The sequence below is a fragment of the Belonocnema kinseyi genome, chromosome 7 (genome assembly GCF_010883055.1).
Source record: "Belonocnema kinseyi isolate 2016_QV_RU_SX_M_011 chromosome 7, B_treatae_v1, whole genome shotgun sequence".
Taxonomy (NCBI): Eukaryota; Metazoa; Arthropoda; class Insecta; order Hymenoptera; family Cynipidae; genus Belonocnema; species Belonocnema kinseyi.
The window spans coordinates 105,721,169-105,738,664 of NC_046663.1; the positions used below are offsets into that span (position 1 = coordinate 105,721,169).

At 30.3% G+C, this 17,496-nt stretch overlaps 1 protein-coding gene across 6 annotated transcripts in view; it reads right to left on the reverse strand.

Annotated features, from left to right (window-relative positions):
- Positions 1 to 17,496, reverse strand: part of LOC117176123 (serine/threonine-protein kinase BRSK2) — a 69,599-nt gene that overhangs the window by 5,893 nt on the left and 46,210 nt on the right. For 3 of the 6 annotated variants that reach the window (XM_033366188.1, XM_033366186.1, XM_033366191.1), the window contains exons 2-11: positions 15,909 to 16,089; positions 15,479 to 15,619; positions 14,100 to 14,250; positions 12,627 to 12,842; positions 11,244 to 11,443; positions 8,739 to 8,969; positions 5,418 to 5,716; positions 1,901 to 2,052; positions 1,133 to 1,285; positions 658 to 832 (exon numbers count right to left, since the gene is read on the reverse strand). In XM_033366188.1, the coding sequence (XP_033222079.1) occupies positions 658 to 832; positions 1,133 to 1,285; positions 1,901 to 2,052; positions 5,418 to 5,716; positions 8,739 to 8,969; positions 11,244 to 11,443; positions 12,627 to 12,842; positions 14,100 to 14,250; positions 15,479 to 15,619; positions 15,909 to 16,089 (1,899 nt within the window). Of the gene's footprint in view, positions 1 to 657; positions 833 to 1,132; positions 1,286 to 1,900; positions 2,053 to 5,417; positions 5,717 to 8,738; positions 8,970 to 11,243; positions 11,444 to 12,626; positions 12,843 to 14,099; positions 14,251 to 15,478; positions 15,620 to 15,908; positions 16,090 to 16,262; positions 16,410 to 17,496 lie in introns of those variants that run through there. The other 3 variants (XM_033366189.1, XM_033366187.1, XM_033366190.1) reach the window with 2 other exon arrangements.

The following is a 17,496-nucleotide window of genomic DNA, read 5'->3' on the forward strand; positions in this document are numbered from 1 at the left end:
TATTTTATTTATTAATAATGAAATTGTTTTTAAATTAAAAGCATTCAAAATTAAGAAACTGCAGATGAAAACTTTTCCAACTGAACGATTTTAAAATCATAGAGTTTGAAATTAAATACATAATTTGAAATTGATCCTACAAGACTGCAATTTTATTTAGGATTAGAATTCTTAATATGTGGGCAGTTTTAGGTTTTTAAAGGGAATTGGAAACTAACCAATTTTTAATTTAAAGCCTAAAAAACTGAATGATTTCAAGAAATCATTCAATATTAAACAATTTAGCAATTTAAAAGTCCAAAAAGAATAATTTTAGTGTACTGTTGAATTTCAAACTGTTAGCGTTAAATTTGAATAAATACATAATTTCAAATTAAGAATTTAGATAATTTTATATTAAATCTTTTCTTGTTTTATTTTTCCGAGTAATTTTAAATTTAATTCATTCAAAAGAACCCAATTGAAAATTTAACAACAAAAGTCAGTTTTAAATGATTTTTCTAGTAAAATCGTCAAAGTTTTCATTTTTTAAACTTACAATTGGGATAGGTACAATTTCATTTATTCAAAACAAGAAATTTAGTGTCTCGGAAAAGATTTTTATCTTATTAAAGTATTCTAATTAGTAATTAGATATTCCTTTTGGTAAGAACTTACCACTTAGGAGTGTAAATGTAATAGCATAGAGAGGTTCGCTAGGCTGCTTTGAAATGGCACTAATGTCAACCTGAAAGCGTACTTGTCTCTGAAACATTGCTGGTCCCGTGCTACCACGTTTATATTCCACACTAAAGGACATTGGTGAACTCACACTATGGGACAATTCCGCTATCTGGAATTTAAAAAAGAATATTTTCCAAAAATCTTTCAGAAAAAGAGAAAGAAGATGATAAAGTAAAATTAAATTAATATTATCGTTACAAAATGTAAACTTAGAAACAATAGAAAGTGGTTTGAAAATTTTGCTTAGGAGATTAAATCTGGAGACCATTCATTTAGTGGCATAAGTTTTAAAAATGTAACAGTGAAAAAAGGTATCTCTTTATGAAAGGATATTAAAATAGGAATTAACTGTTCTAAAAATAGAAAGTCATTTACTGCTATGATCGACAAATTGCGGATTTATACTTACAGATAAAAAGGCGTGAATTAGGTCAGCTTTTACGCTAGCCAATGGCTTTCCTTTTACTAATACCGTAAATGTCTCGTCCTTTTCGGTTGCCATTAAACTGCCAAACCAGGATTTTTTCGTTAACTCCGGGGAGGAACCTGGTGTCAAATGTACCTGGAATAACAAAATTCAAATTCCTTATTGAAATGTTTTATTGCTTACAAGTCTTTTTTTATCAATCTAAACAAATTTCAAAGCATCCGAGTTGAAAAGGGATAAAAGTTGCTAGTTTTGAATATTTGTGGTAATTTCTATTTGAAAGCAAACATAATTTTGGAAATGTGATTTGATTAATTCAGCGCATGAGAGATTTCATTTTGGAAGCATTAAAATGTTTAATCATCCAAATTACAAAGCTGTTGAATAACAAAATAAATTTGTAAGAAGCCTAGTTCAAATCAATCCAATTTGACAACAATCTAGCATGATCCATTTATTAAATTTGGGAAGCATTACAATTTTAATTATAAAAATTGTAAATATTTCAAATTGGAGAATATTGTACATTTGAAGCTTTTAAATTTGAAAAAATCCAATTTTTCAATCTTTTTGAAACTAAGATGGATATAGATTGTCTGAAAATGAAATGTTTGTTTAATTTATTTAAGAATACAATTTGACTTTATAAATATGTATTCCATTCGAGTAAGATATTCTTGACTCAGTCATAATCTGAATCATTTTTATTTTTAAATCGTGAATAATTTGTATTGATAATAAAGTAATCACCTCCTCGGTGCTGGTGAGTAATTTACGTCGATGAAATCTCGGACTTCCTAGGAAAGAATTCTTTATTGTTGTTAAACGTGATCTCCAATGATGAGCACCAGAGCCTGCTCCTGTGTGAGGAGATCCTGGAGGTGTTACACCCACTGCCATGACTAAAATAGAAATTCCATTACATTTATATTTTATTTGAAATTACTTTAAAACTCAATAAATGCATAATATTAATGATTAAATAAAATATTTAGTATGAATAATTTATTGTTGAACTTAAAAATACAGTACAAATAATTTCGAATTTAAATTGCAACTTCAAGTTAATATTCAGATAGTACCGATAAAAAATGTAGTCCAAAGGGGCAACTTGACTTGAAAATCGAAAATTTTTTCACTCTTAGGTGAAAAACATATAATCACTTTAAATCCTATTTAAAATTGAACGATTCTAAGCACTCAAATTTTTCATTCTTTAATTTAGAAAACTTATCAATTTGAAATGATCGATCAAATAATTAAAAAATATAAACTTATTCAGTCATCAAAAACTAATTTTAAACTCGTTTTATTTTTAGGCCATAAATAAAAAAATGTCAACTTGCCAAGCCTTAAAAATAAACTTATTGCATTTACTCAAGGCGCTTTCGATTTAAAAGTGTATAATATTCTTCAGGTTTAAAGTCTAAGAATTGAAAATTGTATTGCGTAGACCATTATTTGAAAACCAGGAAATTGGCTGGAAACTTTTTTCTGAAGTTAAATTGCCACCCTGAATTGTTCTGGAATTTATAGAAAGAATTATAATAAGGATCCATTGTAAAAAAGGCTTATATAAATATTATCTTTCGCACCTATAAATGCACAACCCAAGACGATGCAATTTTCGAATGAAAGAAAGAATTGCCCCTATTCGTTAGGTTCTGGAACCGGAGGTGACGTGAATTTTTAAAAAGCTCCGCGAGACAAAGCGAGTGCTTTGGTTCACAGAAAATAGTTCAGATGCCCGAAGCCAGACTCGTATTCTCTATTATGCAAACACGTTAAGTGTACTGCACTGTGTTGCGAATACAAAAGGTAATAATTACAGTATGCCCGTTATTGCTATTTTCCATTGACGGGAAGTTGGATAATGGGGCGTGCGTCAAGAGAAAAAATCTTCGGGAAAATCAGAGTTCTCTTTATTAAAGTGAAGTATCATCAGGTCACGAGTTTAATTTTTGAAAATTTTGTCCCGTAAATCGCTAGTGTTGCATAATAATAATAATAAAAACAGCAGCTCGCGGCCGTAAAAGATAAACTCCAAACTACACCATGCTCCTAATTTTGTACCTATACAACATCATCGCAAAAGATTTTAAACATTGTATTAAATTAAATTATAACATCCTAATCTCACCAGTGATTTAACTTAGTCCGTGGCACTGCTCTCATCAGATCACTTGATTGCAAATATATATATATATAATAAAATTTGTACATTCCTTATTATATTAATAGTTTTTTTCATTCCTCTTTAAAAAAATAAAAATAGTTTTGTTTAAAATTTTAAACAACAAAATTACTTTAAAAATTACATTTTTATTTAGTTTTAGGGATCTAAAATTAAGTGAATGATTCTGCAATTCAAAATTACAAAAAATCCTATTTTATAGTATTTTTGTATGGGGATTTCTTTAACTGTTTAATTTGTATTGGAATTTATGTGAATACTTTAAGGAAAGTTATTTCTAAGTTTGAAAAACACACGCAAATAACAAAATGGCTTTCAGCAGTTTAATTTCATTTTTGCAGAAATGGTTTAAACATATACTCGTATTGTCTAAAAATTATCACAGATTTTTAAAAAATATTATCAACAATAAAAAAATGATTCAAAAACGTTTAAATTCACGTTGCAAAATCACTGTTCCTATATTATGTTTTAATTAAATTATTGGGATGTGCCCTAAAAATTTTAGAGTTAGCCCGGGAAAGAATTTATCAAGTAGTGGGATTATAAATGGGAGTGGCAGAATCACTTCTCAATTTTCATCTTATCAAAAAGCTGGAAAGTCTTTTTTTCCTCTGCAGCGACTTGTTTTTTCATCAAGTTCTTGCAGATTTCTTCCACTGACTTATTGGAGTGCTGCTCTTCTCTATTTTCGCGAATATTAGCGTTTTGATCCCCAAACTTCTTGGTGATCAATTCAGTGAAATGCATGCTTTTGAAACAATCCATGACAAGATACTTCGATAATTTGTCAGGAAGAAGCACAGATGGGAGGAGATGACGTTCGTAATCTCAACCCCCTAGATATAAATGAAACATTTAATTTCTCTTTTGAGCAAGGATGCCGGCATCGCGCCCTCTAGGAGTTCCTTGGAACTAGTTATGCATCTAGCTTTTCTAAATTTCAGATTAAATTTATTTATTGGACTTTAACGTGATTGGATTTCTTTATTGCTGTTTCTTTACTGCTTTTTTCATTTTCATTTGTGACAGAAATATCTTTATTTTATTTTCTAAATAGAAATAAGCGAAAAAAATTGGACTTTAGCTCATTATGTTAAAAAGTATCCAATTTTTGTGGCATGAAAATTTTGTCACCCAAAGAAAGTTTCGGGATCAGGTTTCAATAATTTGGTCATATATTTTTGTAATCCGGTATTTTATCCAAATAATGAAGATGCTTAACTTTTTTCTTTTGACCCTGGCAGAGGGTTTATCTTTGTCTCAAAATTCACGAAAAAAAAAGAAGAAAAAGTAACCAAGTGGCAACCGTCTTCCTGATAATCAAAAGGTTTGATTTTTTCAAAAATATGCAAAATATGAAAAAATAGTCTAAGCATAAGTGTGTTCCTTTCGAAGAGTTCTACAAAACGTTTCTCTTCCACTTTATCGATATATTGCAGCAACATTTGTTCGAAGAAATGTATATTTTGCAAATACTAAAACAAAATCGAGTAAAAATAGCGTACAATAGGGAAAGAATTTTTGGTAGAACTGTTCAAAAAGAAAAATGTTGCTTTCGGACTTTTTCCGTATCTCGCATACATTTTGAAAAATTCGTTTTGAATTTTGGAAAAACGGTCGCCGTCAGGGTCAAAATAATAAAATAAATTATCTTCAAGGTTGAAAAATGAGTCGCCCGGCCGTTTTTGAATTGATATCTTGGAGAAACCATTTTTCGAGAAAACTAAAACCTAAACTTGGTGAGTACTAATAAAAGCCAATTGAAACCCAAAAATGATAATTTTTACCTAAATTTAAAAAAACGCGAATATCTCTTAAACAAGGGCCCTTTTCATGCGGACACTCACATATACTATGTTTCATGATTTCTTAACAAATTCAGCCAATCCTAGATGAACCGATGCTGATAAAAAGTCCTTTATTTTTGCAAAAATGTTCCCTCTTTCTCCTATTTTTTTACAAAGAGGACTCTGAGGGCACTTAGAGTTTTCTTTAAGCCTTAAGAGGGAAAAATTGAGCAGTATTTGGATAAGACAAGAAACAGAAACTAATAATTTTTTTTAATCATACCAGGTTGAACTTCACTCAGCTCAATTCCAACGCTAGCGAGGGGTGGAACGAGAGTTGGTATTCCTTGAGGCGGACTGCCATTTCCGCTCGTAGTACCAACGTTCGATAACCTGTGAGGACTTCCCGATTGTCCATGATGTGAACTTGGAACGGGTCTGTGAGGACTCAAAAGGTTTGCGAAGTTAGGCGTATGCAGAGGGGATCCTCCTGGAGTCGATGCGTGCGAATGTGAAGCGTGAGTATGTGATCCCGTACTTGGCGATCGTCTGGCATGATGCCTTGTGCTGCAATTCAAATTCCTATTAAATTATAATAAGAGTTGCTGATTAGTATTTCCGAAAATTTTTTCATTAAAATTCTATCTCAAAATTCCAGTTCAAGTTTTTAATTCAATTAGTTCGGATCATGTGACTTTTTTGATAAAAATTCAAAAATGTTAGAGCTTTTTCAAAATTGTTGATACAGTTTTTTTTTCAAGATTTGAAAATTCTATTCAAAGCTTTTTATAGTAGATAAAAATAAGAACAATTTATCCCTATGACTTTTTTTGACAAAAAGAAAATGACCAGTTTTATAGCATTTTCAATATATAAAAAACCAAACGAAAATAAATATTTGAAGCCAAACAAGGCGTGAGTAACATGGAAAAGAGTGAAGACAAGAAAAAAGTTACTTATTCAAGGCCCTACAAGACTGTCTAAAGAATTTTTTGAATTTGGTTAAAAAATAGGAAATTCTAATTTTGATCGCATAAAATTAGTGAATTATTACATTCTTATCCATTATGAGAAGGTGTTGGTGTTATGTAAAAACTGACTTTCGTGGATTTCATCAAATGTCGACGTTTTGAGGCCTCTTGAGTCCGAAAAAAAGGTTTTCACGTCGGTTTCTGTCTGCCGTTGCGGTCGGTATGCCCGATAACATTCGAAAGACTAGTCGGATGGGATTCTACATTGGCACACAGTTTGAGGGACCAACAAGAAAGATGGAGTTCATTAACCAGCCATATTTTATCAAAATTCTAAAATTTAGAGCATTTTATAAATTTTTGAAACATTTTTTTTCAAGATTTGAAAATTCAGTTGAAATGTATTTCTAGTATACAATAATAGAAACAATTCATCCCCGTGACTTTTTTTGATAAAATGAAAATTACGAAATTTATAGCATTTTCAAACTGCAACCCCTAGGAGTTGGGCATTTCTTTTCCTCTTTTTAAAGAATTCTTTTTTCCCTCTTTTCAAGGAACATCCCCTTTTTTCGTCTAAATGCGAACTGAATTCTAGTTCAACTCAATGCAAAAATCCAACTATTTTGTTTGAAAGTTAATTCTTTGTTTAAAAATTTTCCTATTTCGTCGAAAATTTAATTTTTTTTGTGGCAAATTCATCTATTTGGTTGAAAATTCGTCTCTTTTGATTGAAAGTCCAAATATTTTCTTGTAAATGCAACTTTTTGGTGTAAAATTAATTAATTTATTGAAAATTCAACTATTTTGTGAAAAATTCATCTTCTTCGTATGAAAACGATCTATAGAGATGAAAATGTAACTGTTTTCGGTTGAAATTTAATGTCTTTTAATTAAAAAATTCAACCATTCGGTTGAAAATTTAATTATTATGTTCAAAAGTCATTTTTTTGGTCAAAAATTCAAAGGTTTCGTTAAAAATTCGTCTGTTTGGATAGAAAAATCGACCTTATGGATTAAAAATTTATCTTTTATGTTGGAGAAATTATCTTCTTTGGTTGAAAAGTCTCTTTTTAATGAAAATTTACATTTACAGGTTGATAATTCAACTATCTGTAAGAAAATTAGTCTTTTCGGCTCTAAAATTCAACTATTTAGATAAAGTTTAATATTTTTTTTGTATGAAAATTCGACCATTTGGTTGAAAATTAATCTTTATAGGTTGAAAATCAACTATTTGGCTAAAACTGAAATTCCGTTGTTAAAAGTTAGTCTCTTTTGATTGAAAGATCTCAACTATTTGGTTTCAAATGTTAACTATTTTGTTGATTTTTTCCCTATTTATTTTGTGAACTATAAGGAGGCAATGCCTGATGACTGGTTTATCCAATTAAATTTTTGTATAATATAACTCAACTTAATATAAATTTAACTATTTGATTGAGAATTAATCTTTTGGGTTTAAAATTCTTCTGTTTTCTAAACCATTCCATTTTTTACCTTAGAAAATTAACTCCTTTGTTAAAAATTCGTTGTGAGATTAAAAAATCATCTCTTTTAGTAAAAAAACTACTTTGTTGAAAATGCAATTTATTTCGATTTGAAATTCTTTAAGATGAATGAATATTGTTAAGAATTTGCTTCAACCTTAAAATTTATTTCAATAGTGCAAAAAATATGTAAAAATCAATGAGAATTATGTAATCTATAATCATAAATAAAGTTATTGTTTAAGTCACTCAGTGTCTGATACTGCTTTCTTATTGCATATCTATGTATAAAAATTTGATGCGACTTTTTGTAAACTTTTTTCAAAATCCCATGCTACTTTCTTTGTAATTTTATGCGACTAATGCGACTCTTTTTAAGCCTTCTATTTGATCCGAACCCTGTCATTATATAGTGTCATTGTTAATTAATTTAACATACAATTGAAGTTAATATTTATTCTTTGAAAGAAAAGTACTTCTTAAAAGATTTACGTTCATCTATCAGATTTTTGTTCTTAGCTATCGTGTATCTAAGATGGAAGTTAGATGAGAACTTTAGGTGAATTTAACAAGAACTGCACTTGTCGGTTGGAATATAGTTTCAAATAAAAATACAAAAAAGAAAAAAATGGGGTAGTTGCGGCACAATTATAGGTCTGACCCAACGCATAGTCAAGATTTAAAGAGAAAGCATGAAGGTAATAGACACGTGATTTTGAACACGCGATGTGCGGGGCGAGGATGAAAACACACGGCACGCGACTGGGAGCAATTTCGCTTAGGCATTGTCAGGACTTATGACTAACAGCTCGTTATGGGAAAAATGAAGTGATAATGGGCTGACAATAAAAAAATGATTAATGATGGCCACGCCAACGGGTAAGCTTGGTGTGAACAGAAATGTATTTTTGTTATTACTTATCTCAGAGAATTTAAACTAAAAGCTGCTGTTTAAGTTTAAATAAAATTTTATTTCCCAATTAAAAACCTATATTAGTATGGGGTTTTCAATTGGAAAATAAATTTTAATTTGAGAAAATTATAATTAAAATAAGTTTTAAATAATATAATTTATATTAGAATTAAACTTGAGAATTTTGAGTATTCAAGGGAATGGAAGATATATATTAATGAGATATTCACCTGGATTGCCTTCTTGGAGTGAGGGGTGAACCATGGCTGATTTGTCCCAAGTTCAGGGCCGCACTGCCATTCACTCGGCAAGTATCAATCCTTTTCCTTGGAGGATCTGACTCCAATTGTGTTGCTGAGGCTCTCATTCCGCCTCTCATTACTTCCAGCTCATCCTCACAGGCTGGCCTTCTCCTTTTTCTCTCGAGCAGGAGGAAGTAAATTACCTTTTCTGTATTGTGGCTGAAAGATTATTAAAAATGGTGGAATTAAGGGTTGCAAAGCTGGAAAGACGTATACCAGAAAACAGACATTTACAAATAAATATTAAATTTAATATAGGGAAAATTATTAAAGTATCTTTTTTAATGGTGCAAAATTCTAGAATTATTAGAAAAAGTGTAGCTCTAATCAAACTCCAATAAAAGAGAATTAACTAAAATCTAGTTAAGGGATCGTCCATAAACTACGTTACCACTTGGGGGGGGGGGACAAAACCTATGGTTAGTAAATGATAGGGGGGGGCAGTCAAAGTAACGTTACACGTATAGTTTACATAAGTTGCACCTTTACTTAATTTACACCTTTCAGAATTAGAGAAATTTTTTTCTAAAAGCACGCATGGTAACGCTTTTAGTACGTTTCCAGGTGATGAATGTTTTTTGTTAGAAAATGAATCTTTTTGATCAAAAATTTATATGTTTAGATGAAAACTCAACTTTTTGTTGAGAATTCTTGAATTTTGTTAGAAATGCTTCGTTTTCCGTTGTAAATTAATCTTTTTGTTTAAAAATTCATCTTTTTTAGTTGAATATTAAACTTTTTGGTTGAGGCTTCTCGATTTTTATTTCAAAATCGCCATTTTTTAGTAAATTAATCTTTTTGTTTAAAAAATCATCTTTTTCATTTGAAAAATCAACTTTTTGGTTGAGAAATCTTGAATTCCTCTGAAAAATTAGTTTGGTAATTGAAATTTTACCTATTCCATTTTTGGTCGAAAATGGTTCTTTTTTAAGTAAGAATTCAACTTTTTGTTAAAATTGAACTATTTTGTTAAAAATAACTTTTTGATCAAATTTTATAATTTTGATTTAATAATTTAACTGTTTTGTGTAGAAAATTCGTCATTTTGTGTTGAAGGTTCAATAAATTCGAAAAAATCAACTATTTGGTAGAAAATTCGTTTTTTTATCATTCATTTTTTTTAAATTAAAAATTTATTTATTCCATTTTTGGTTAAACATCGACTTTTCTTAGTTTAAAAATTCATCAATACCCGGATTAAATATTACATAAACTTCAATTAGGCAAATTTCAACACCTACCCTGAAAATCACTTTTTTTATTGTAATTGTTAATTTATTACCGATGTGTATAATTCACCACAAGGTCTTGTAGACAGTATTGGAATATTGGCAACTTCACTCGCTATAAATACAAAAAAAGTTGTTTATGTATAATGCTTAAAGCAGAAATATAATATTAATCATAATTACAATATTAATAATTGTATTACTTTTTAAAGGCATTTTACTCATTGAAACTTTTCATTATTAAACTAAATCTGCTCATATCCTGAAAAAAGTTCCATAGGCCTCAGACTGTCCCTACTATTAACACTATTTGACAATTCTTGTGTGTGATGACACTATTTTGCTACTATTTCGAATGGGGGGGGGGGGGATCTTATTTTCAACAAAAAAAGATGAATTCTCAACAAAAAATGTAATAGTTGATATTTTAACCAATAAAATATTTTCTTTTCAAATGAAAAACAGTTGAACTGAACCAAAACGGTCGAATTTCCAACAAAATAGTTAAATACGCAACCAAAAAGTTAAATTTGTAACCAAAAAGATTATCTTTTTACGAAACAGTTGAATTTCATCCAAATAGTTAATTTTTTAACCAAAAAGATGAATTCTCAAAAAAATACATACATTTGCAAGAAAATAGTTAAACTTTCAACTGTTCTGGATTTACCAGTAAAGGCCGCTAAAGCCATCCCCGAAACCGGTGGTAAATCAACGTTCCAGTATATTGCGTCTCCTGTACTCACTTTAATACTCTATTCAGTACTCACATGCAATAGCAATTTTTCCACACTGAATTTTTGCAACGGTTCACATAAGTTTATTTCTTGAACAATTTTTGATACTATTTTTTCAAATTTGTGACACTATTTACACTTTTTCTTTACTTCTGCAGAGAGTCCCGAGGCCTGTTTTTGACGTTAGAATCCGAAAAGTAAAGCAATAAATGAAAACTGTTTAGCAAAACAAAATAAAAAGATAGTTTTTCGCTGCCTTATTTATCAGGGATATTCCATTTTGAGTTCATTTTTTACTAAATTTCCAAGAAAATTTTTTTTCAATTAAGCGGAATCCCACCTTGAAGTCCAGGCCCGTCCGCCACTGGCAGTATAAAAGAATATATAAACCGCAGTGATACGGGACTTAAATGGACCAGCCTGACAAGACAATTATAACAATAATAAAAGAATATAGTTCTTCTTACTTTGGACTAAGGAGCTCTTTGATAAGTTTTTCCTTTTCCTTAAAACATCCGAGACTGGCGATGGCCAACAAAACGTCAGGATCAATGGCGTCCTCGGACGGAATCACGTGTGTTTGTACCACATCCATCATTGAGAGTTCTAATTCCAGTTCTCCTTTTCCAGCTGCTGTCACCCATATATGCCTATTTATCTCGGCGAGCTGAAAGCCGGATATTGTTTAACTCATACATTTATATATAACATGTTGATATCAGATTTGATCAAATGTTTCAGATAATGGAACTCCATAACTAAATGAGGTGTCTCATCAAAATCCACCTGTTATATTCCAAATGAATATATCATCCACTTCATTCAAATTTTCGATCAATTCCTAATATATCTTCATCTTCCATTAGCTTTGTACAATTCTAGCCTGACAGTGAGCCTCTTTTTCACTTTTTTGTCATTCTAAACAAAAGTCAGTGTTAATTATTTTTTACTCCTTCTTTTAACTTTACAACGTTTAAATTGAATAATTTAACATGTATGTATTCAAAATAGGACCATTTCAAATTGATGTGTTGAAAAATGGACCATTTTAAATTCAAATACTCAAAATTGAACTGTTTCAAAATTGTATTTTGTAAATTGCACAATTTAGAAATGATAGACCTAATAGTTGCACGATTTGGAGTTGAAACATTTCATAATTTATTAATTTCAGGTTAAAACTTTCAAAATTGTCCAATTTCGGATTGAAAGGGTTTTGAATTAAACATTCGCAAGTATATATTTAGATAGTTTAAGATTTTAACATTTGATATCGAAAAAAACATTGATTTGTTGAAAAAATGCTATTGTCTTAAAATTTTTTGGTTTGAAGTTGATAATTTTAAATTTAGAATTAATTCCGAACGCGGACATAAGAAATTAAACAATTTAAAATTTTACATTATGTAAAGAACTTCGGAATGTAAAATTTCTTAAATCAACATCTGGAAAAGAACAAATTAATATTGGTAAGGAAAAACCTTATTCGATCGACTTCTTCTAGCATGTTTGCTGTCATTCCATAGAGTTTGACGACAAAATCTTTATTATTGTAGGAGAAAAGCTGAGGGAATCTAACACTGATAAAATCGATACTAATTCCTAAGTGCCACACACATTAATCAAATTTAGCAAAATTAAAATTTTTAAATTAACCCACAAAAAAAGTGTACGGGGACGTCCGTTAGTATGTTAGCTATCATGTCCCAATTTTTTAGACAAAATATTTATTATTCTAGGAAAAAATCCAGGGGAACCTAAAACTGGTAGAATTGATCATTTTCTAAGTATCACATGCCCGTAAGCAGGTTTGATTGATAGGTCATATCAATTTTGAAAATGTGACTCACCGTTAGTCTCTTATCCGGATTAACTTCTATCATTCCCCTGAGAAGGTTTTGACAATCGGGTGGAACAAAGTGTGGTATGTGAAACACCCCTCGTTTGACTTTTTCCAAAAGTTGTCTTAAGTTATCGTCATCAAAAGGTAAAGCACCGACAAGAAGAGCATAAAGTATCACACCACAAGACCATACGTCCGCTTTCCTACCATCATATTTTTCACCCTGCAAAGTAAAAAATAATTACTTTTAACGTTATATAGATACAATATTAGGTACTAAGAGTAAATGAGGAATTTTCGAAATTCATGATTTTGAAAAGGGAGACAGACTGGAAAACCTGAAAATCCCACGACCTTAGCTTCACAAATACAAATATGACATATTAAATTGTAATTTCGGTTTTTTCCAGGTTTCTATGAAGCTTTGAAGACAGCAGTTTCAGAAAAAAATAATGGTAAGATTTATTAATTTAATACCTACAAAAATATCAAATATGGATGATAAATTAAAAGCAGAATTAAAGAAAAACCAAAAATATAGTCTTAAAATGTTTAAAGAACATTAAATGAATCCTTATTAATTTAAACATTAACTAATTTATGTGTGCCTCAATTTCTGAACGGCTCAATTAAGGAAATCAAGTTCCGCAAACAACTTTAAACGTGTTCGCGAAAACAGAATATTATTGATCTTGTGCTAGCAGCTATAAAAATAGTTCAGAACGTGTAAACACCTAATAGGGAACTCGAGTGGAACAGTGTTCGTATCATTCGCGGAAAATGTGATTTAACCAGCACCCTCGCAGGTAATAATTTCCCGACAAGAAATTTCATTAGCCGCCGTCGACTGGAGATAGAAGCAAGGAGTGTTCGTAACTAAAATGTTCCGCTCGTATAACTATATTCTCACAGAGAAATTCTCAGTCGACTGCGTGCTAGTCGACTGGATAGAAATAATTTCAAATTGTTTATTGTTTCTTATGAACTGAAATTCTGCTATACGGTTCGCTAATTAAGATGTCCTTGTCCCAGTGAACCTAATAAGCAAGTGCAAATGTAAGATTGAGAAGATTGCAACCATAAAAAATAAATGTTTTAAACATTATTGGGGAACTAATGGCAAGTTAGGAAATTGTTGAAAAAATTAGTGCTCAACTAAATTCTGTTGTGTATTTAAACTTTGAAATATTTTTTTAAACAATACAAAGTTTTTCCAGTGCGTCAAGTTCGAAATGTCAAAATTAAAATATTTTAAAAATGGTCAAACGTTCATTTTGATTGCTTTTAAAATTTTTTGCAGTTTTTTTCAACACGTTTTAGCAATATTTTGGACTTTTTCCATTCTTTAGTATACTGCGATAGCTAGAACTGAAATTTGTTGTTTTAAATTGAAAAAAGCTCTCTAAATTTTCTCGGAACCTTGTTGAATTTGCCAATGAATTTTAACGTTAAAATGTAAGGTAATATTTTTCTAACTTACCCGAATGACTTCGGGGCAGGCATAATGAGGCGATCCACAACTTGTTTCCAACATCGAACCAGCAGGTTGCAAGGACGCCATTCCAAAGTCCGCTATTTTAATATTATTCTTCTCATCCAATAACAAATTTTCAGGTTTCAAATCTCTATGACTGAAACAAAAATTGATTTTCGTCCACAAGTTTTTTAATTTATAATTTAATGCAATTACCGTGAGCATAATGGGCAAATAGAGATTGCTCTTAGGATTGCTAATCGATGCGGTAAAAGTTCGCTCGAGGTGAAATCTCTCAAGGTTAAAAGCTGTCCTATTTTGAAATGCAAAATAATCCCAGCTTTATTTCTGCTTTCAAAGAGAATAGAAACGTCTTCACAAATGAATGTATCTTATATAATGTTAAGTTGAAAGCATCATGGAGAATTTTGTCAAGTGCATAATTTGGGATCTATGCAGAAAAGACCTTCATTGTGAAAAATGCCTTCTGTGACCTTTATGCAAATTCCTCTTAAACTTTATAACGGAAACGTGCTCGATCGTGAATCGTTAGCGAAAAATAGCAAAGGGATTAAACCCAATTAAGTTGATGCAATAATTAGATTATACGTGATGTAATACTTTCGATAACGTTTTCATTCTATTTTACCTGACCGTTTGATTATAAAGACTATTAATATGAGAAGGATATCTGACATAGAGAATATATGTTTTTAAAAATTGGATTAATTTTGTTTTCTTTGAAGACTTTAATAAAGATGAAGTAGAATGTTTTAAAATTGATCTCGATATACTGGAAAAGTCAGGTTTGAAAATTGGAAGCCATACATTTGGAATTTCAGGATGAAATTATGATTTTTCTGCATTCAGATTTTTGAGTAATTGGAATTTTGGAAATCTTTCTGAGCAACTGTCTTAGTCTGTGGTGTAAGACCGTATACCGTTTTTTTGGGAGTTCAGAATAAATATCGTCTATTTCGTGCTTCTTATTCAACCACTTTTCTTTTCAAATAGATTAATTTTCTGCGCAATAAATTTCTAGTTTTTTATTGACTCAATCTTGATAGTTCACACCATCACGATTTGCTCTAAAAGGTTTGCCAACTCGTATAGAGTCTGGTAACGCCTATCTATGTTTGGCTTTGTTGGTCAAGAGATGAGAATAGGACAGGCAATCTTAACCCACTTTCTAGAGTGCGAAGGAATGGTGTATCAAAATGAAATGTTCCAGGCAGAATTCTGTCAAAATAATTCAAAATGTCGATGGACATGGAACCCTTTTTAAGATATTGTAATAATAATTTTTTAGTAAACTCTTAAAACATAAAAGGCACGGCATTTATATTTATATAATCAGGATTTAAATTGAGAGATAAATTACTCACCATATACTATGACTATGGCAAAAGTCTAACGCAGAAATGATTTGTCGAAAAAACCTTCTGGCCTCCTTAGGCGTTAGTCTGCCTTTTTTCACGAGATAGTCGAAGAGTTCACCTCCCGAGACATGTTCCAGAACCAGATATCTATTTGGAAGGAAAATTGTGGATACTCAAATAAAAGTGTTGATTTTGTGTTAGAATATTAAATAGGGAATCTTTTGCAAATTTTTGAAAAAATGATTTAAAAACAAAATATTTTTTGATAGAAGAGACCATTTCCAAAGTTGAAAATTAATGACAACTTTTTTGAGACCCTACTTCCTGTCTTAAATGTTTCTCATTAATCAAGGAGGAAGATAAACTTTCTTGCATCTAGGGCATTTTTGTTAGCGATTTGTCATACTTGTTATCAATAAAAACAAAATTTGCTCACAAATACTTCTTGTTCTCGTACACGTCCGAAAGACCGAGGACGTGAGGGTGGTCGATGAGTTTCATAATGGCAATCTCGCGTTCCACCTTCATTAAAACGGACTCAGAAAGTTTCTCGCGGTTAATGATCTTAATGGCCACCTTTTTCCCCAACACACAGTGGATCCCCAGTTTGACCAGGCCTGAAACATAAATAAAATATTTGAGACAGTTGCAGGGCTGAAACTCGAAAAATAATAGCTCGAAAGATAATAACTCGAAAGAATCGTAAAAGATCCTTTCCAAAGGAAAAAATGCATAAGGCCGAGATCTCTAGGGGTTAAAAACTGGTGTTTTAGTAGGGTCACGAACTCACTGATCGTTTTTTGCTTTTCCATAGACTATATTATATATTTAAAAAATCTTCAAAATGCTTGCATTTAATCAGAAAAACTATAGACATGACAGTGTATTTATTTTTTGGATGTGTATGTTTTTTAAATTTCAGTAGGAAATTCTACCGACGATCGCAAAAGTTCATTTTTATATCATTTTATATTTTTATTTCAAAGACTTAAAAATGAACAATTTTAGATTAAAACTATTGAAAGCAATAATGATGATTCATTAAAAATTGGCCATTTTTAAGTTTGAAGTATTAAAGATTTATTTACAGTTTAAAGAGTGTGAAAATAAACTTTACATTGAAACGTTTAAAATTTTATTGGTTCAAAAATGAAATCATTTGAAATTTAAAGGTTATGCAATTTATAAATTATGAAACAAAAGAGTTCAAAAAATGAATAATTTTTTATTTAAAGCGATTGATAATACAATGTTTTTGAATTGACAGAGTTCAAAACTGTTGAATTTGGAGTTAACATCTATCTAAATTCTACCATTTAAAAATGAAAACTGTTAATATTCGAGCGGATAATAAATTCAGATTGTTCAAAAATCGAATATATTCAGAATCAAACTGAAAATTTGAATAACGCTTAATCAAAATGTGAAAAATCGAGTGGTTTCAAGTTTAAATTGTTCAGAATTTTATGATTTAGAAGGACATGTATCAAATGTATTAATAATTCCAAATGTTCATAAGTGAATAATTTGTGTATATAGTTTTACAACAATTTTAAATGAAGAACATTTCAAAACGAGACATTTTCTCTGTAAGTATAAAACTGGAACATTTTCCAATTAAAAACACTTACATTGGACAAATTGATGATTCAACTATATTCAAAATAATGTAATGCTTTCAAATTTAAAACAGTCAGTTTATAGGTCAGTCTTTAACAGTTTATTTTATAATTAAATGCCTTTAATACTATACTAATTTCAAAACTACAAATGATCAAAATATGAACGAAATAATTTAAGTTATGAGCTAAATTCGAAATTTGCAAGTAAATTTGCAATATGTATTTTCCTCAAAAGATATGTCTGGGGCTAGTTATCTCACTTCTACTTCTGTATGTTTAAAATTGAGAAAAATTGTAAACGAATTCTTCAGGTTCCTATAAGATTATCTCAAATTGGAAGCTTCTATAGTTGAAAAATATTAAATGGAAAACCTTTCTAGCCAATCAATGAACGAGCTGTGG